At 37.8% G+C, this 21,730-nt stretch overlaps 1 protein-coding gene across 13 annotated transcripts in view; it reads left to right on the forward strand.

The window, feature by feature from the left end:
- Positions 1-21,730, forward strand: part of FREM1 (FRAS1 related extracellular matrix 1) — a 222,435-nt gene that overhangs the window by 138,090 nt on the left and 62,615 nt on the right. For 12 of the 13 annotated variants that reach the window (XR_015169535.1, XR_015169536.1, XR_015169534.1 and 9 more), the window contains exons 17-21: positions 5,879-6,073; positions 7,142-7,327; positions 12,118-12,314; positions 16,762-16,984; positions 18,141-18,285. Coding sequence is in view for 6 of the 13 variants with exons in the window: in XM_086415068.1 (XP_086271194.1) it covers positions 5,879-6,073; positions 7,142-7,327; positions 12,118-12,314; positions 16,762-16,984; positions 18,141-18,285 (946 nt within the window). In the remaining 7 variants the exon portion in view is untranslated. Of the gene's footprint in view, positions 1-5,878; positions 6,074-7,141; positions 7,328-12,117; positions 12,315-16,761; positions 16,985-18,140; positions 18,286-21,730 lie in introns of those variants that run through there. The other variant, XM_086415071.1, reaches the window with a different exon arrangement.

Genomic DNA, 21,730 nt, shown 5'->3' on the forward strand with positions numbered 1-21,730 from the left:
TATTGCTATCTAGGTGGCATTTGTTCCTTATGTAAAATATTCACATAAAAAATGTTGTCAACATCTGTAATCTACAGATCACAATAGTAGGCATAGTAGGCTCAAAGGAGTATAATCCAGACCCTAAGATGAACCCCATTCCCATGGAATAATGATAGTAACACCTCTGTCCTTCATGACATCACTAGCCCTGCCAAATTTGATTTCTGGGTTGGAGGCACTTCCTCAGTAATAATGCCATGGACTTCCTCTAACTAACTTTTATCATACTCCATTACTGTTTCATGATTACTCATCCATATGCCTCTCTAACCTAGATTCCAGGGGGAAGTATGACTGAGTGTGTCAGGCCAGGTGAGTGGTACAGGAAATAAGAGGTGTCAGAATTCAAATCTTTTTATTTGAAAAAACAGAGAAAGAGAATACAAGCAGTGATGTGGGAGGGAATTCAAGGAGGGGAACTGAGATAGCTCAAGTTTAATTTGGACATGGGGAAAACGTTTTGAAATAATATTTTTAAATGCACTTTGGAAAAAAACAACTTATTAGGATACCAGTTGCCTCAAGGCCAATTAGTATGACATACTTTGATCACTCCACTAGACATCTTTTTTCTTGAAATAATATCTCTTTATCCTCACTCTGTTAAGTCTTCAATTGGTAAGTCATGTCTTAATCTTTGCGACCCCATGAACGGCAGCATGCCAGGCTTCTGTGTCCTTCACTTCCTCCCAGAGTTTGTGCCAATTCCTGTCCCTTGAGTTGGTGATGCCATCCAACCATCTCATCCTCTGTCACCCTCTTCTTCTCCTGCCTTCAATCTTTCCCAGCATCAGGGTCTTTTCCAGTAAGTCGGCTCTTTTCATCAGGTGGTCCAGGTATTGGAGCTTCAGCATCAGTCCTTCCAATGAATATTCAGGGTTGATTTCCTTTAGGATTGACTAGTTGATCTCCTTGCTGTCCAAGGCACTCTGAAGAGTCTTCTTCAGCACCATAGTTGGAAAGCATCAATTCTTCCATGCTCAGCCTTTTTTGTGGTCCAACTCTCACATCTGTACATGACTTAGAAAAAGTTTTGCTGGCTCTTTCCTTTTCCTGAGAAGTATAGTCCACTTACTCAATGTCTCTCAATGTCAGAGTTCACAAATAGGTGCTTCTTTTTGATTTACCCAAACAGACTATCAGAAAAGTGATCTAGAGACCAATATTATGGTTTGTTACATAACTTTAACATCTTTGAAAGGCTCATTTGCCATAGATACATTATGGGTGAGATGAAGCCATCTTCTCTTCAAGCCTGTGCCTTGTTCCAGGTACTAAACAACAAGTAGACATACGTATAACTCTCGTTTAATGTGATGGCCATATAAGGGAGTGTTAACACATTTTTTTTTCTTCAAAGACCTAGTAGGACTCTGGTACAAATTCTTTCAGATAGACATTTTTGTTAGTAAATTAACAGAAATACTGTATTCAAAAAATATTTTATTTGAATGATACTTTTGCTTGTAATGTTCACTCGGTTACTAGGTAGTGATTAGCACTGTTCTAGAATGAATAAAGAGAAACTCAGAATAGGAGCTAAAATTTCAGTGGCCCTGTGCTTACCTCCATACATTGGTTATCAAGATGACCAAAGAACAATTGTTATTGTAGTTTTAGTCGCTTAGTTGTGTCCAACTCTTTTGCAACCCCATGGACTGTAGCCTGCCATGCGCCTCTTGTCCATGGGATTGTCCACGCAAGAACACTGGAGTGGGTTGCCTTTTCCTTCTCTAGGAGATCTTCCTGGCTAGGGATTGAACCTGCATCTCCTGCATTGTAGGTGAATTCTCTACTGCTGAGTCACCAGGGAAGCCTGATAACAATTGTATCACCATTATTTTATTTGCTTATTTATTTTTGTGATTATGAAAATAATATATACTCATTACAGAAAGCTTAGGAAATTATGATAAAATTTTGAAAAATCACCTTATTTACCTCAGAAAGATAATCACTGTTAACATTTCAGTATTACAATGTTTTCTTTTCCTTTTTCTAATTGTAATTTTTAACATAGTTGCAATCATGTTGTATGTGCAGTTCCTTTTTTCATTTAGATTCTCATCTAAAAATGTTTATTAAAATATTATTAAATGTTACAAAGTTATTGTAACCATGTTTTAATCATTGAATAATATTTTATGATATAAAATTATTACTAATTTGCTATTCTCCAATCATTAAATATGAGGCCATTCAAAAATTATTTAATAAATACCAGTCCAGTTAACTGTTTTCAGTATAAATTATATCTTTAGACTGTATCTCATTTCAAGGTAAAGAATTCTTCAACCCATTTTGTAGCTGTTTTTTTTGTGGCTTAACACTCAGCCAACTTTTCCAGCTCTTTCTATGAATGTTTCACATGTTTTTCTTATATTGAAATTACAGTTACTGAATGTACTCTGTTCGGGTTTTTGGTTAAGCTGTTTTCATTTCGTAGAATTATTTTTCCATTTCTCTTCCCCACTCCCTCTTCCTACACATCTTCTCTCCCATCTCCCAGTTCTCTGCCTTATTTGCCTTATAAACCATTCATTATTTAATGCTCAGTACAAAGTGAGCAAGGCCATCTGGAAAGATTTCTCTGACTTTCCCTGCCATGAACATTCTGCCCCCCATGCCATCATCAGCCTATGCGCTCATCCTTCTTCACCCTCAGCACCTAATGCATAATAAGCAGGCTGAGATAGATGAATGTTCCATTTAATAGGTTAAAAATGGCTTTGAGTAGCAATTTCATATGGTTCCACTTAATATATACACACATCTGTGATAATCTAACCAGACTGCATTTCTTTCCCTCCCATTAGACTGTGTCCCCTCCTGACATGTAGTAGGTCTTTGAACATTTGGTATTTTTTTGAACTGTCTCGACATTTTCACCATGTCTGTCTTTCCCTCCGCTGGAGCACACAGAACGCTAATCTTCATACAACAAGCATTAAATAAGTATTTATCAAGTGAGTATTACATAAAAAAGCTTTATGCCAATTAACTTTTTTATAAATATGAATAGATGAGTGGTGTCTTTCCCCCACTTTTCCTAAAGTAGAAGGCTGATTGTTTGATTTTAATGTCTCAACTTTATTCTTTTTTAAAAAATAAGCCCAGTCTTCTCATTCTTTAATCCTTTGGTTACTCAGTAATATAATTTTGAATATTTCCTTGTCTGCCATTTTTTTATTGGAATAATTGGTTTATAATGTTTGTTAATCTCTGCTGTACAGTGAAGTGAATCATCCCCTCCCTCTTGAGCTTCCCTCCCACTGCAGCCCCCGATCCCACCTCTCTAGCTCATCGCAGAACACCAAGCTGGGCTCTCTATGCTATACAGAAGCTTCCTACTAGCTATCTGTTTTACACATGTAGTGTATGAATGTCAATGCTGCTTTCTCAATAGGCCCCACCTTCTCTTTCCCCTTCTGTGTCCACAAGTCTGTTCTGTACATCTGCATTTCTATTCCTGCCCTGCAAATACTTTCATAAGTACCACTTTTCTAGATTCCCTGTATATGCATTGGTGGTGGTGTTCAATTGCCCAGTCGTGTCTGACTCTTTGCATCTCCATGGACTGCAGCACGCCAGGCCTCCCTATCCCTCACCATCTCCCGAAGTTTGCCCAAGTTCATGTCCATTGCATCGGTGATGTCATCCAGCCATCTTATCCTCTGACTCCCTCTTCTTCTGCCCTCAGTCTTTCCCAGCATCAGGGATTTTTCCAATGAGTCAGCTGTTCATGTCAGGTGACCAAAATATTGGCGCTTCAGCAAAAGTCCTTTCAATGAGTATTCAGGGATGATGTCCCTTAAGATTGACTGGTTTGATCTCCTTGCTGTCCAAGGGACAGTTAAGAGTCTTCTTCAGCACCACAGTTTGAAGGCAATAATTCTTTGATGATCTGCCTTCTTTACAGTCCTGCTCTCACAACTGCGCATGACCACTGGGAAGATCATAGTCTTGACTATATGGATCTTTGTTGGCAGAGTAATGTCTGCTTTTCAACACACTGTCTAGGTTTGCCGTAGCTTTCCTGCCAAGAAGCGATTGTCTTCTTATTTCATGGCTGCAGTCACCATCTCCAGTGATTTTAGAGCCCAAGAAGATGAAATCTGGCACTACTTCCACCTTTCCCTCCTTCTCTTTGCCATGAAGTAATGGGGCCAGATGCCATGATCTTAATTTTTTTAATATTTAGTTTTAAGTAGGCTCATCACTCTCCCTCTTTACCCTCATCAAAAGGCTCTTTACTTCCTCTTTGCTTTCTGCCATTAGAGTGGTATCAGTTGTATATCTGAGGTTATTGATGTTTCTCCTATCTGTCTTGATTCCAGCATATAACTCATCCAGCCTGGAATTTCTTATGATGTGCTCAGCATATAGTTAAACACAGTGACAGCAGACAGCCCTGTTGTACTGCTTTCTCAATCCCAAACCACTCAGTTGTTCATTCAGGGTTCTAACTGTTGCTTCTTGACATGCATACAGGTTTCTCAGGAGACAGGTAAGATGGTCTGGTATTCCCATCTCTTTAAGAGCTTTCCACAGTTTGTTATGATCCACACAGTCAAAGGCTTTGGCGTAGTCAATGAAACAGAAGTAGATGTTTTTCTGGAATTCCCTTGCTTTCTCTATGATCCAGTGAATGTTGACAATTTGATCTCTGGTTCCTCTTCCTTTTCTAAACCCAGCTTGGATGTCTGGAAGTTCTTGGTTCATGTAGTGCTGAAGCCTGGCATGTGACATTTTAAGCATGACCTTACTAACATGGAAATACATGCATTAATATTTGTTTTTTTCTTTCTGATTTACTATACTCTGTATGACAGACTCTAGGTTCATCTACATCTCTACAGATGACCCAGTTTTGTTCCTTTTTATGTTCTGTGTCATTTTTTTAAACAGGTGCAATAATTCCAAGTACAGTGCTCTATAGATTTGACCAATGTGTCTTGTGAAAAGCGAAGTTGTTCCTGATCTCGTGTGCCCTAGTCTCATGGAAACTTCAAACATAATTGCTTCCCTCTTGACACTTTTAGAGAAATGTATGAAAATTATCAAAAGCATGTCTACATAACTTTTCTGCCTCCCTGGATAGTAAGCATTCTTACTTCTGTGCTGTTCATTAGTAATCCAAGAATAGATTGTCCTATTTACTGATAAAGTATCTAGTCCTCATATTTTCTTCCTTCTTCCTCTCACAACTTAAGTTGGGACCATTTTGAATCCCATAGATGGAAGCTCTCAAGAGTAAAAAGAAGATGAAAATTAGGGTCTCTTCTTATCCAGGTGCTGTTGCTATTTTGCTAACATCTTGACTATATGTAATGAAGAAAATGCTGAAGCAAGTGACAAAGATGTGGGTTATCTTTGTATTTCACCTATTCAGCTTCTTCTGCAGTGAGTGGTTGTTCAATTAAGGTGGTTAATGCAAATGTGAAGACAATGACCGGAGGGACAGGGTGCCTTCTGTTTTCCCTGTGGTTGGTCCTAACACTAATAATATGGGAGAAGAGTGAAGCCATCCTGAGTCCAGCTTTGTGTCTCCCTTGTTCATTTGTGAACTGTCAGACCCTTGTTAGCCCTGTTTTGCCCCTCCATATGGTGATAGATGGCTGGCAGGGTTTTCACCAGAGGCAACAGATGGGCAAGCATTTCTGCATTATTTTCATGACTCTATTTAATTTCATAGTAATAAAATTGAGTTTCACATTTTAACCACGTAAGTTCCTTTCCTTGCCATTCTATGCGTGTATAGGAAGTCTAAGGCGATTTCATCTTGGTATTCTGCATTTTTTATAAGTCATCTTTCAGCTGTAGTTGTGTCTTCCAGGTGGTGAGATTGGCCTGATGCCTTGTTTCGACACCATTACATTGGTGGTTTCGGACAGAGAAGCTGGTCCTTTTGTGAATGGCTGCTGTTACAATGGACCTCATCCATCTGTTCCTCTTCATGAGTCCTTTCCAATGTATGATCTCAACATCACAGTGTATCCAGTGGATAACCAACCGCCTTCAGTTGCCATAGGTGGCCATATTTTTTTCTCTTACGTTTCTATTATCTCACCTAGTCATACCCGTGGTCCAGTGAAATAATGCCCTTTATTACAGTCAAAATAGAAAACCACCATACAAAATTGTCTCTAATAATTGTCTCAAAACAAACTTGTGGAAACCTCAGATCTGTGAAAGATTATAGGGAAAAAGAAAGAACTTGTTTAAAAATTTAGATAAATCCATATGGAGAGAGAATGCAAGTGTGTGTGTGTGTGTGTGTGTGTTTTAAAGTGAAGACAACATTGTAATCCTCAGATACTCTGTTTTTATTTCACATGGGAAAGTATCATTTACCTGGTAGAGACAGTAATTTATTTTATCCATAATAATTTCTATTGGAATAGAATGAGGATACCAGTGGGACTATTTATATATACGTAACCTTATTTGCTTTTTAGGAAGTCATCTCTTCGTAGGCACAATGTACATGTTCTGATTCTCAGAAAAGAAATGCAAGCATATGTATGAATGTTATTGTAATTTGCAAACTGTCTCCCAAGCAGTGTTCTGGAAAGGAAGCATTATCCCCACAGAATAATTAAGCACTACAGCATAAAAAAATGCTCGTTATGAGCAATTCATAATAGTTCTCAGGCAATTAACGCTCTGACAAACAGAGGTAACAACTGATCTTGAAGAGTATATAAACCACATTCAGTGGCTTATCATTAAAACATTTTGGCAATTCTTATTTTCATTTGTCACTTCTATAGAGACACAGGGGAAATCAGAGTTCCTTGAGAATGACTAAAGGGCTGTACTGGAGCATTTAGTATTTCTTCTATCTTTCTGTAATAGTCTGGCTTTCTTAGACAAGAAAAAAATATAATTCCATAAGTCAAATTAAATTCCACCGATTACCTCTGAATATTTTCACCATAAGGAGAATTATACTAAAGGAAATGAACATCTCCCATGGAAGTACATTTGTGTATAGGAGGCATCTCTGAATTGGAGTTTCAATCACTCCCTTTTGTCCTCACTATTCTGATTAGAGGATTTCACAGTAAGTCATAATTGTGTTATTGTTTGTATGCAGGTACCACATTCGTTGTAGATGAGGGCTTCTCAGCAGCCCTTACTGTTAACCATCTGTCTGCCACTGATCCTGACACTGCAGCAGATAACTTGGAATTTGTTTTGGTTTCTCCTCCCCAGTTTGGCTACCTTGAAAACACACTCCCTTCTGCAGGTTTTGAAAAGAGCAATATGGGCATCAGCATAGGTAAGTCATGGTTTTATGTCCAGCAATAATCAGCCTTTGTTTGAGACTCTCATTGATTAGGTTGTGTTTAATAACTGGGTTAGGACTTAAAAAATGTTCAAAGTACTACACTTGAGGAATTATTATTATCACTGATACTTTCAAATACTGTTGTTTTTCATTCTAATTTTTCATTTAAAATTTACCATGTATGGGAGTTTCAGTTCAGTTCAGTTACTCAGTCATGTCTGACTCTTTACTACCCCATGAATTGCAGCACACCAGGCCTCTTTGTCCATCACCAACTCCTGGAGTTCACTCAAATTCATGTCCATCAAGTCGGTGATGCCATCCAGCCATCTCATCCTCTGTCATCCCCTTCTCCTCCTGCCCCCAATCCCTCCCAGCATCAGAGTCTTTTCCAATAAGTCAACTCTTCGTGTGAGGTGGCCAAAGTATTGGAGTTTCAGCTTTAGCATCAGTTCTTCCAAAGAACACCTAGGAGTTTACTTCAAAATAAATGGAAATTACACTTGTGGAAAATTTAAGGATAAATATTGAAGAAATAATGTTTTAAAAGGCCCCCATAGAGAAAATGACAGCAAACAAAGCAATGGACAAAGAATTAATATCAAAAATATACAAGCAACTCCTGCAGCTCAATTCCAGAAAAGTAAAAAACCCAATCAAAAAGTGGGCCAAACAACTAAACAGACATTTCTCCAAACAAGACATACAGATGACTAAAAAACACATGAAAAGTGGCTCAACGTCACTCATTATCAGAGAAATGCAAATCAAAACCACAATGAGGTACCATTTCACGCCAGTCAGAATAGCTGCTATCCAAAAGTCTACAAGCAATAAATGCTGGAGAGGGTGTGGAGAAAAGGGAACCCTCTTACACTGTTGGTGGGAATGCAAACTAGTACAGCCACTATGGAGAACAGTGTGGAGATTCCTTAAAAAACTGGAAATAGAACTGCCATATGACCCAGTAATCCCACTGCTGGGCATACACACTGAGGAAACCAGACTCGAAAGAGACACGTGTACCCCAATGTTCATCGCAGCACTGTTTATAATAGCCAGGACATGGAAGCAACCTAGATGTCCATCAGCAGATGAATGGATAAGAAAGCTGTGGTACATATACACAATGGAGTATTACTCAGCCATTAAAAAGAAGACATTTGAATCAGTTCTAATGAGGTGGATGAAACTGGAGCCTATTATACAGAGTGAAGTAAGCCAGAAAGAAAAACACCAATGCAGTATACTAACGCATATATATGGAATTTAGAAAGATGGTAACAATAACCCTGTGTACGAGACAGCAAAAGAGACACTGATGTATAGAACAGTCTTATGGGCATATCCATTTTCAATACGAGAGAAACTGGGTTTACAATTAGTTGTGTTAGTAGAATGAATAGGAAAAATAAGACACCACTCAATGCTGCCTACAAGAAACTCACTTCAGCTTCAAGGACAGACACAGGCTTAAAATGAAGGGATGGTAAAAGATATTCCTTGCAAATGGAAACCGAAAGAGAGCAAGGGTAGATATACATAAACTAGACAAAATAGTCTCTTAAGTCAAAAGTATAACAGGACACAAAGAAGGTCATTATATAATGATAAAGTGTTAATTCATTGAGAGGATATAATGGTGGTAAATGTATATGCATACAATATTGAAACACTTAAATATATTAAGCAAATACTAATAGAACTGAAGAGGGTAATACTCAACAATACAATAATAGTAGGGACTTCAGTGTCCCATTTTCAACAGTGGATGAATCATTTGGATGGAAAATCAGTAAGAAAACATTAGACTTGAACTATATATTAAACCAAATGAACCCAACAGACATACATATATTCCATTCAACAAAAGTAGAATGCACATTCTTCTCAAATGCATAGGAAACAGTCTCTGGGATAGACCATATGATGAGTCACTAAGGAAGTCTTAACAATTTAAAAAGATCAAAATTGTACCAAGTATCTTTTTTTTTTTTTAACCACAATGCCATGAAGTTAAAGTCAATAACTAGAGATAACTAAAAAATTGCCAAATATGTGAAAATTAACACATTCTTGAATAACCAATGGATCAAAGATTAAGTATAAGAAAGAAATTTTAAAATCTTAAATAAAAATATAAACACAACATAGCAAAATATATGGAATGCAGCAAAAGCAGTGCCAAGAGGAAAGTTTTATAATGATAAGTGCTGCATTAAAAAAGTAAATAACCTATAACTAGCAAAGCAAGAACAAATTAGGCCCATATTTAGCAGAAGGAAGGATATAATAAAGACCAGAGCAGAAACAAATAAAGAACAGATAAACAATGGGGAATGTTAATGAAACTGAGTTGATAATTTTTAAAAGATAAAGGAAAGTGGCAAATTTTAGCGAGACTTAACAGTGAAAGTTTGAAAAATTTCCCTCTAAGAACAGGAACAAGACAAAAGTTCCCACCTGCATCACTCCTATTCAATATAGTACTGAAACATCATAGCCAGAGAAGGAAATAAAGGGTATCCAAACCAGAAAGGAAGAAGTAAAGTGTTTCTATTTGCTGATAATGGGATATTATATATAGAAATTCCCAATGACTTCACCAAAAACCATTAGAACTAATGAACAGATTCAGTAGTTTCAGGGTACAAAATCAACACGCAAAACTCAGTTGTATTCCTATACATGGACAATAAACTTTCTGAAGAAGAAGCAGAGAAAGCAATCTCATTTGTAATAGCATAAAAAACAGTAAAATATATAGGAGTAATTTTAACCAAGGTAGTGAAAAATTTATATACCAAGTATAAGACATAGAATTGGTGTCTTGATGAAAGAAATTGAAGAGGACACAAACAAATGGAAAGACATCCATGTTCATGGGTTGAAAGTGTTAATATAGTTAAAATGTCCTTATTGCCCAAGGCTATCTGTAGATTCAGTGCAATACCTATCAAAATTCCAATGACTCTTTTTTTTTTTTTTAACAGAAATAGAACAGATTATCCTAACGTTTGTATGGAACCACAAAAGACCTCAGATAACCAAAGAAATCTTGAGAAAAAAGAGCAAAGTTGGAAGCATCCTACCTGCTAATTTCAAACTATTATTGCAAAGCTATCATAATCAAAGCAGAAAAAAAATAACAAGCACATAGATCAACATAACCAAGTAGTGAGCCCAGAAATAAAGCCATACATATATGGTCAACTAATTTTTAATGAGGGAACCAAGAAAATACAATGGGCAAAGCATTCTTTAAGAAGTGATTTTGGGGAAAATGGACAGACACATTCAAAAGAATGAAACTGGACCATTATCTTACAACACAAAAATTAATAACTCAAAATGGATTAAGGTCTTGCATATGAGACATGAAACCATAAAGCTCCTAGAAGAAAGCATAGGCAGTAAGTTCCCTAACGTGGGTCTGGTGACGATTTTTTTAATTTGACACCAAAAGCAAAGGTGAAAAAGCAAAATATCAATAAGTGGGACTACATTAAAATACTTCTGCAGAGGAAGAGAAACAATCAATAAAATGAAAAGAGTATCTTTAGAATGGGAGAAAGTATCTACAAACCACATATCTGTTAGGAGATAAAATCTAAAATATATAAGTTACTCATACAACTCAAAACAAAAAGCTAAACAAACTGATTAAAAAATGAGCAGAGGACTTGAATAGACCTTTTTTTCAGAGAAGACATACATGCTTGTATCAAATCAACATGTCTTACACCTTAAACTCACACAGTGATATGTGAATTATGTCTCAATGGAGTTGGAAGAAAGATTAATGTATTAAAGATTAATTGCATTAATTGCAGTTTCTCCTGTGGGGAGACTTAGGGTGGGGGCCTTAGTTAGCTCAGTTGGTAAAGAATCCGCCTGCAATGCAGGAGACCAGGATTCAGTCCCCGGGTAAAAAAGATCTCCCGGAGGAGGTCATGGCAACCCACTCCAGTATTCTTGCCTGGAAAATCCCATGAACAGAGGAGCCTGGCAGACTACAGCCCATGGGGTTGCAAGAGTCAGACATGACTTAGCGACTAAACCACCACCTGTGACTTAATACACAACACAGAGCGTTTTTGTCTTTTGATTTAAGTCAATATCAGAATACCGTAATAGCAGGTCAGTTAATTTCACTCATTCCTTCCAGTTGCTTGCTATGCAGTCAAGTAGGCTGACAATAGACTACCATCCTGGTGGCTCAGATGGTAAAGAATCTGCCTGCCATGCAGGAGACTGGGGTTCGATCCCTAGATGGGGGAGATCCCCTGGAGAAAAATGACAACCCACTCCAGTATTCTTGCCTGAAGAATTCCACGGACAGAGGAGCCTGGTGGGCTACAGCCCATGGGGTTGCAAAGAGCTGGAGACAACTTAGCGATTAACAGGCAGACGATTGATGAACTCTTGATTTGCCTTTATATGAAAGAGATAGTTCCTTTCTTGTTCAAATATGACAAGAACTGCTCAGTCTGGAGCACTGATTTTAATCAAGGGAAGGTCTAAAGTCCCTACATCCTAGTTAGCAGTTACAGCCCTTCTGTTCTCCATGCAAATTTTAATTCTTCCTTGTAATTGATGGATATGTTTTTATGTTGATGGGTATAGTCATTATAGAAGTCCCTGATGACCGATCCTTAGGTCAACTGCTATGATCTCTTATTTGCTCTGCTGAGAAATAGGCTATTGGGTTAAGGATTAAGGACCAGTAGCATGGGAAATATGTTTTTCTTATTTACCTGCTCCATTTTGGTGTGCTCTAGCTTCGTTTCAGTGGAAAGACATGAAGGCTTTACATATTAACTATGTGCAGTCCAGGCATCTGGGGATGGAACCAACGGCTGACAAGTTTGTGTTGTATGTCACCGATGGGAAGCGACGCTCCATGGAGATTCCATTTTACATTATAATCAACGCTACAAATGATGAAGCTCCTGATTTTATAGTGCAGAATATTACTGTAAGAAAGAAATTTGAATTTTCAGTCTCTCTTTATCATTTTCTGATTTTTATTTTCACCTAGTCTATTTACATTGATCTTTGTGCACTTAACACATCAAGTTAATGAGTGAAGAGGGCAGGAACCTATGTTATGTAATGCAGTCACTTGATAAATATTTTTCTAATAGTAACGATGATGGTCATGATAATAATAATGGCTAACAGATAGTAACTGCATAGTTTAAATTATAGTTGTCTGTATATAGAATGCAGTACTTGAGTAGGTCCTGTTCCAAATCCTTTACATGTGTTCATACTGAATCCTCATAATAGGCTTTTAAAGTGATGGCATTATTATTGCCATGTAATAACTGCAATAAATGAGACTAAAAAGGTTAAGTTAGTGTCCCCAGATCACAGAGCTTGGCAGTAAGTAAAAAGTAGGGGATTTGCACCCTGGTGCTCTGATTCCATAGCATGCTACCTTAACCAGTGCTACAATAGCAAGGACTCTTAATTCACAAACTACTGGCATCTTTTTTATACAGCTGTTTATAAAGATATATGACAGGAAAACAATACAATTTCAACCATTATTTTTGTGCAGTTTAAAAATGTCATTATATTATATATTTGTTAATTTTATTTAAAAATTTAGACATAGCTAAAATAGCCTAGCATATCACTGCTGAGACAACTGTTGTCTTAAAAAAATAATATATGTGGTTAAACAAGTTAGAATGTTGTGAAACTTACACAGTGAACTATGAAATTCTCCCTCTTTAACAGTCCCTATGCATGGTCACTCCCCATCAGTTGAGTTTTCAGTAATTTCCACAGAAGTAATTTGTGTCCATGCCAATGATATGTATGTATGTATGCATATGGCTTTTCTGTATGTTTTCACCTACAAATCAGAGATCATTAATATAACCTCAGTTCAGTTCAGTTGCTCAGTCATGTCTGACTCTTTGCAACCCCATGAATTGCAGCACACCAGGCCTCCCTGTCCATCACCAACTCCCGGAGTTCACTCAAACTCACGTCCATCGAGTCATGATGCCATCCAGCCATCTCATCCTCTGTCGTCCCCTTCTCCTCCCACCCGCAATCCCTCCCAGCATCAGAGTCTTTTCCAATGAGTCAACTCTTCGCATGAGGTGGCCAAAGTACTCGAGTTTCAGCTTTAGCATCATTCCTTCCAAAGAACACCCAGGACTGATCTCCTTCAGAATGGACTGGTTGGATCTCCTTGCAGTCCAAGGGACTCTCAAGAGTCTTCTCCAACACCACAGTTCAAAAGCATCAATTCCTTGATGCTCAGCCTTCTTCACAGTCCAACTCTCACATCCATACATGACCACGGGAAAAACGTAGCCTTGACTAGACGACCCTTTGTTGGCAAAGTACTGTCTCTGCTTTTGAATATGCTATCTAGGCTGGTCATAATTTTCCTTCCAAGGAGTAAGCGTCTTTTAATTTCATGGATACCCTACTTTCTACTTAAAAAAACCTTTGATTACTATATTTTCATCTTTTCATATAAGCATATCATTCTTTTTAACCAATCCTAATTTTTATACAATTACTTAATCCAGATTTACTCATAACATTCTGATTAAATGAATGAGTACTGGCTTTGGAATATGAGGGACTTGGTGTTGTTGTTTAGTGGTCATAGGGTTCTAGGTAAGTTATTTCTCTCTGTGTTTTTGTTTCCTCATCTGAAAAATGTGTATCAGATCTTCCTTTAGGGTAGCCATGACTATCATGATGGTCAGGCACATTTTGCTATTGTTCAGTTGCTAAGTCATGTCTTACTCTTTGCAACCCCATGGACTGTAGCACCCCAGGCTCCTCTGTCCTCCACTGTCTCCTACTGCTGCTAAGTCACTTCAGTCATGTCCGACTCTGTGCAACCCCATAGATGGCAGCCCACCAGGCTCCCCCGTCTCTGGGGTTCTCCAGGCAAGAACACTGGAGTGGGTTGCCATTTCCTTCTCCAATGCATGAAAATGAAAAGTGAAAGTGAAGTCGCTCAGTCGTGTCCGACTCTTAGCGACCCCATGGACTGCAGCCTACCAGGCTCCTCCGTCCATAGGATCTTCCAGGCAGAGTATTGGAGTGGGGTGCCATCACCTTCTCCTGGAGTTTGCTTAAATTCATGTCCATTGAGTTGGTGATGCTATCTAACCATCTCCTTAGAAAATTTTTATTAAATAGGTGTCATTCATGTTAGTCTTGTTAGGTCTGTCATCTTTTTCCAGACATTGATCAAAGTTGCTTTGAAACCATTATTTTGCCTTATTTTTCACTAAAAATCATCAAATTCTAAGTGCAAAAGTCTTTATTTGATTTTAATTTTCTGCCAAGTCTTAATGGTATATAAGACTTAAAAGGATGAGACTTAAAAGTCTCGGGATGAGACTTAAAAGCCAGCTCCTGCCATTCCTCTTCTGTTGGCACGTGGATTTCTCCAGAGAGCACTTCAGTAATTATGAGAGAGAGAAGAAATTACAAATGACTCCTTCTATACCTACCTCTATTGTCTTGTATCTATCTTGGGTTGGAGTTTCTGAAATAATTAGGCCACTGGGAATTTGTCTCTTGCTCTTCTCTGAAAGTAATCATGCCTTTTTTCTCTCCTGTGAATTGCTTACAGAGGCTGTTGAAGAGTAACAAATATGGAGCCCCATGTGTTATTGGCAGAGCTGGCTTTAAGCTTCAAGTGATTTTTTAAAATAGTCATATGTATTTTGCTTTCTTGTGGAAAAGTGTATTTATTTTATAGCTAGCTGGGCTTCCATCACATTGTGCTGCAACTTGTAGCACAAAAAATTGAGATTTTAAAGTTATTATAATCTATTTCAAAGCTGTCTACTAGTGAGTTACTGTGTTTTATGTCTATTTATCTAAACCTTTTTATTTATAATCTCAATACATTATTGAATGTGCAAAGAAGAATCTCACATCTTTTGGATAAAATTTCCAAGTCATCTTGTGAATGAATTTACCATTTTGTAAATGGGAAAGGCTGCCATACCATGAGTCCAGGAGTCCCGAGGTTTATAAAGAAAGATGATTAGAACATCTTTTTTAGGTTGCTTTATTAAAGTTTTTGGAGAAAAATGCAAGTTACTATCAAAGATGATTCCCTACTTCTATCACCGTGCATTAAATTATTATGCCATCTCAGTTTTTAAAATGTAGGCCAGATAAAAGGGAACCAGCATAATTTTAGCCTAAATGTCAGATATTATGATTCTTGTTATGTACATCCAAGTAGTTGTAGGAAGGCTCTTTTCAAAGTCCTTAAGAGAGGCTGAAGAGAGAGTATTTTCACAAGTCTAAAGCCCATGTCTTCTTCAAACGTAAAATGTCCACTTAGCCACAAAGGCATTCTTGGATTCCTCCACCCTTTCCTACTTCTTGTTTATCTGTATTTAGTAGTGCTATATATTTTTTCCTTGTCTTATAATTGATGATGAACAGGCCATCATGTCTCATTTGGACTTTCATTCTTTAGAATATTCATATTCTTACAGTGATTCTGTACGTGCCCAATAAGCACATGCTAAACTTATATACTAATATTATTTAGATCTTGCTGTATTTCACAGTAGGAAGCAGAAATACTTTTTTGTTCCCTTGCTATGAGAAAAAGAAGATGAAGATGACTAAGTACCATGTTAATGGTATAAATGTTTCTAAATAACTAGATCCTACAGGAAATAAAAAGCATTCAGTTCTCTTTATGCTTAAAGGATTCTGAAACTTGAAGTGGGAAGGGGGGTTGTTCAGGCAAATTAGTGGTGTGAGGACAGAGAAGAGATCAGGGACCCAGCATTAAAATACATACTGTTGTGTATCCAGGAGCATCCTCTCAACTGTGGTTGACTGTAATCGAGATATAGCAGTGTTTGCTGCAATGACAAAAATTAAAAACACCTAACATCCTCCAGTGTGTATAGCAGATATTTATGCCATTTGTAAAGCAGAAAAAAAGAACTGTGAGAGCAACAAGGTTCAGAGGTTAAAATGGCAGGTGAGGACAGCCAGGGTCTACACCCAGTTTTACAACTGAACTCTTTGACTTCAAGAAAGCAAGCATCCTTTTGGTTGCTTTAGTCCTTAATCTTTGAATTATGAATCATATATATGAGATTATATATAATATATATATATGTTTATATATGTATATCCTTAGTCCTTCATGGAAATGGATAAAGTACTTTGAAATCTTCAGAAAAACACTTGAGAAAGATGAGTAGATTTCTTATTGTCTTCTAAGGTCATGTTAAACTAGCAATTTCTTTTTAGGACTCATTACAGACAAACCTCATGGAAAATTTGTGATGATCTCTTAACATTATTATAGGATATTTTAAAAATATTTTTTGAGCTTTTTGCCAAAAGAAAGACAGGTCTCATTTCACATGCCGCTGACTTCTCTTGTCTTTGTTTAGGTGTGTGAGGGTCAGATGAGAGAGCTGGATTCTTCCATCATCAGTGCTACTGACCGGGACATTCCCAAGAACCCCTTGCTGTTCAGTATCACTCACAAACCGCGTCATGGCCTCCTCATCAACAGGGCATTTAGCAGAAACTTTTTTCAATATAAGCAATTAGCCAACCCTGGCCAGAAGCATGAACTTGTCTACAACTTTTCCATGGAACTTCTCAAGAATGGTATATCGTGTTTCATTTCAATTTGTTTGTTGTTGTTGATTTAATAATTTAACCCAGAAAAGATAGTAATAAATCACAGAAAGAGGAATTGAAGAAATGGCCTTCGCCTGTATTCATTTATCCCTCAAGGGTTTTCTCTGGGCTCTGGATTAATGCAGAACCTGAAGTCGCAGCTAGACAGAGTGGGTAATTGAAAAAGAAATAATATCTTTTCTTTCACCTTAAGAGCATCAGTAAAAATAATATTTGTGAATTTTGGTATTTTACCCCAAGGTTTTAATCACATAATAAAAAATTCCTTTTTAAAACAATCGAGATTATGGAACTAAATTTGAAGAGATTTGTCTGTCAAAATCTCCACATTTGAAACAAATATAGAACAACCTATAATAACTCATTATTCTCTGAGGTGATAATGTGCTCTTTAAGGAAATGACGCATTGAAATAGCAGCCTAAAGGATTTTTTCATTACTCTTTTTGAAAAATTGATCTTATCCCATTTGCTCATGTGCTCAGATGTATCCAACTCTTTGTGACCCTATGAGGTGTAGCCTGCCAGGCTCCTCCGTCCATGTGATTTTTCAGGCAAGAATACTGGAGTGTATTGCTGTTTCCTTCTCCAGGGGATCTTCCTGACCCAGGGATCAAACCTAAAACTCTGTCAAACTGTTTTCCAAAAGTAGCTGCATCATTTTACTTTTCTACCAGCTGCATATGAAAGTTCCATTTTTTCCATGTGAATGTTATATAGGCTTTAAAAATAGTTTTTTATTTAAGTTTTGATTCACCTAAAATTTATTTGATTGTTGGCTTGAGGTAGGGATCTAAATACAAATTCCCCTAAGTAATGAACTAATTTTTTGTTTCATTTAAATACCCTGTCACCATTGTTCTCTTCAGTGTATTGAATAATATATTTTTTCTCAATGACTTTAAGTAAGACCTTTATCAAATACTAACTTATTTAAATAGGAACTTTTAATGAACTAGGAGGGTACTCTTACTTTATAAAATAGTTTGATTTTACCTTATTGTGCTGATTAATGAGCTCATGATAATAGCAATGCCTTGGAAATTAAAACAAATTATTGCGACAGATTTTGAAATGGTTTAATCATAAGAAAGATTTACTTTCTCTTTTTTCCCTTTGTCCAGGAATGAGGTTGATGTATGTGCATGATGATTCAGAGAGTCTTGCTGACGACTTTACAATCCAGGTGTCAGATGGGAAACATAAGATACTTAAAACCATTTTTGTAGAGGTCACCCCAGTTAATGATGAGAAACCAATGCTGAGCAAGTAAGTTACCTGAAAAGAGTCCATTTGAGATTCTATAGGAAGTTCTAAGGTCTGGAATACTAGATGCAAGTGTAATGTGTTTCCTCCAGAGAGAAGTCTTTAACAACTCCTGCCTGTTGCAACTTTCCCATGGACTTAAGCACCTAGAACCTTCCGTGCAAATGTTAGTTAACATAGCTCCTCCTTAAAATTTCTCAAATTAGCCTTTAATTATTTGGTTTTCCTCTAAAAGTTCTATTTAGTTGTCAGTAATTCAAAATGACTATACATACAATACAGAATGAACAGTGTACTAAATATTTAAGCACATGCACGTGTACACGTACATACAAACAAGAGAGTAATTAATAAATAAATTCAACTAAAGTGTGATCATACAACTGAAGACAGTCCTTACTGTGGGTTTGGTTAAGCTTTGAGCTAAGAGTGGCTGAGGGAAATATATTGCCGTGATTTTTTTCACCTTCATATTTCATTGTCCTCCAGTCCTCTTCTGTGTTCCGTAGGGATCAATACCCTGTTGCCACCTGAGGTCAAGATGATTACCTTTTAAAAATTCTGTACTGATATTATTCATTGCAAACTTTCTCAGGAGCTGATCAGTTTGATCATAGCTACAGAATCTTCATCTGTTATATTTCTTTAGTTCCAGCCATTTCTCTTATCATTGGCAACTGTAGAGAACTGTCCAAGGTCAAAACTTTAGGAAGCTCAACTTTCTAAGGTCCTGGATCGAGGGAGTTGTGTGCGTCTTGGTACCTCTTTGACCATGTCAATGGTGTAGCATGATGGGCATTGAGTAGATAGTCTAAGTTTTTATTAGGAAGTGAACAACTTCTTGATAGTGTGTAAACTCTCAAAGTCTCCTCACTTTACAGAAAAGAAACAAATCGTTTCCCTATCTTGCTGTTTCCTTATGGCCACTGAGGTCCTTGGAAAGCATTATGGGAAATGCTGGAGATAATTTTTTGAGAGTTTCATCTCAGACATCAGATTGACTAAGAGTATTCAATAAGAAATTTTTGTGTGTATGTCCTTAGGATTTGTGTATTTATAAAAATTAAAAATTTTTTCAAATCGTGTTGATTTCTGGGCTTATAACTCATCTTCCTTTTGAAACGTTTTCCTTTTTTAAGGAATAATTATTTGTTTAAATTTATTTTCATTGGATTATAGTTCCTTTACACTGTTGTGTTCCCTGGTGGCCCAGATGGTAAAGAATCTGCCTACAGGAGACCCAGGTTTGCTTCCTGGGTTGAGAAGATCCCCTGGAGAAGAGAATGACTACCCACTCCAATATTCTTAACTGGAGAATACCATGGACAAACGAGCCTGGCAGTCTGTAGTCCATGGGGTCACAAAGCGTCAAATATGACTGAGTGACTAAAACTACTTTCTACTGTACAGCAAAATGAATCAGTGATACACATACTATTTCTGTATTTTCTAGCTGGAATTTTGGATTAGTATAATCTTGATTTATAAAATTGAATATTTGAAAGATATTTTGGTAGTAAAAGCCTCCTTTCTGATGACCTCACTTTATCTAAGAAAGAGGGAGAGAAATGAAAAATGATGTTTATTAAATGCTTTCTATACAACAGTGTGCTGGATTTGTTCACATATATTTATTTAAATCCCCACCAAAATTGTGTCAAGTAGCTATTGTTTTCTTCACTAAGATAACTGAGCCCAGAAAAGTAAATGACTTAAGGCACTCATTCAGTCTTATCTGATTTGCTATTTCTTGCTAGATTCTTGCCATTAAACCTCCTGGCATAGCTTCATCTACAGAATCACCAAAGTTCCTTCAGCCCTGCTTTGAAGTTTCTCCTTTTTTCCCTTCTCTTCTTTTCCCTTCCATATGTGTCCTTGAGCATATCGCCTCTTGCCTTCTCTCAGAACATGCGCCATTATTTTTTCTCAACTGCATCTTCCATCTCTTCCCTTTTCATTCCTTCTGCTAACAAGACATGAGGATATAGTTAATAGTGAAGGGAGAAAATTGTGGAGCCAAACTGTCTTGATTCAGCCACTTACGGGTAGTGTGATCTTGGGGGAAAAAGAATGTGAAAGTTCTGGTCCTTCAGTCGTGTTCAACTCTATGGACTGTAGCCCGCCAGGATCCTCTGTTCATGGAATTCTCCAGGCAAGAATACTGGAGAGGGTAACCATTCTCCTCTCCAGGGGATCTTCCTGACCCAGTGATCAAGCTCAGGTCTCCCATACTACAGGCAGATTCTTTACCATTTAAGCCACCAGGGAAGCCCTGATTTGATATTGAATGTATTATTTAACCTCTTGCTACCTCTTTGTCAACCTCTTTGTAAATGAGGGTAATAACAGTATCCTTTTCATGTGGTTGTTGAAGGGGTTCAATGAATTAAAATATGTAAAAGTATTTGTAAGGCTGGTTAGTACCTAGTAAGTTCTCATAAATGTCAGTTATTATCATTATTGCTAGCAGGTATCTTCATTTTAGACTGCATTGATGACCCAGTCCCTCATTCATTTCAGTGCCAAACTGTTTGAAGAAATAGCTTGTGCTTGCTTCTTCCATTTCTGCCCACTGTCTCCAAATCTAATGGCTTTCCCACCAAATCTAATGGCTTTTCTCATCTGGCTGGACCTTGTTAGTGCATTTGACACCATTTCTTTGGTATTCTTTTTAGATGCTATAGTCGGTGGTTTTGACTTGTGGGGTTGAACCCCCTTAGCCTACATTTGATTCTAGTGATGGAATATGCCCTACACCTGTCCATACCCTCCTGAAGTACCTGTTGCTGCTGCTAAGTCGCGTCCGACTGTGCGCCCCCATAGACGGCAGCCCACCAGGCTCCCCCGTCCCTGGGATTCTCCAGGCAAGAACACTGGAGTGGGTTGCCATTTCCTTCTCCAGTGCATGAAAGTGAGAAGTGAAAGTGAAGTCGCTCAGTCGTGTCCGACTCTTAGCGACCCCATGGACTGCAGCCCACCAGGCTCCTCCATCCATGGGGTTCTCCAGGCAAGAGTACTGGAGTGGGGTGTCATTGCCTTCTCCAAAAGTACCTCTGGGCAGCAGTGGCTCGTTCAGCCCCTGTCCTGGCACAGGGGAAAACACTCTGAGGACATTCTCCACCTATGAGAGGTAGTAGATAATGTAAGGGTCCCAGCCTCCCATCCTTCAGAGGTAAAATTTGTGGCATTTTCGACGTGGCTCTTCAACAGATCCCCAGTAGGACTGAGTCCCATAGCAATCTTAACTGCTGTGTTGTTGCCCTTTCCTCCTCCCCTCCCTCTCACTTGTTCTGAGGTCACTTCCCAAATAAATTACCTACACTGAGCCTTTGTCCCTTTCAGGGTAACACACTGTGACACACTTTCTTCTCTCTTGAACACTCATTTTCTTGCCATTTCTTTCTACCAGACTCTTTATCATCTTCATTGTATTGGGTTCCTGTTTCAG

This window comes from Bos grunniens, chromosome 8 (assembly GCF_055505025.1).
Source record: "Bos grunniens cultivar Pamir isolate PY7600 chromosome 8, Bosgru_T2T1.0, whole genome shotgun sequence".
NCBI lineage: Eukaryota > Metazoa > Chordata > Mammalia > Artiodactyla > Bovidae > Bos > Bos grunniens.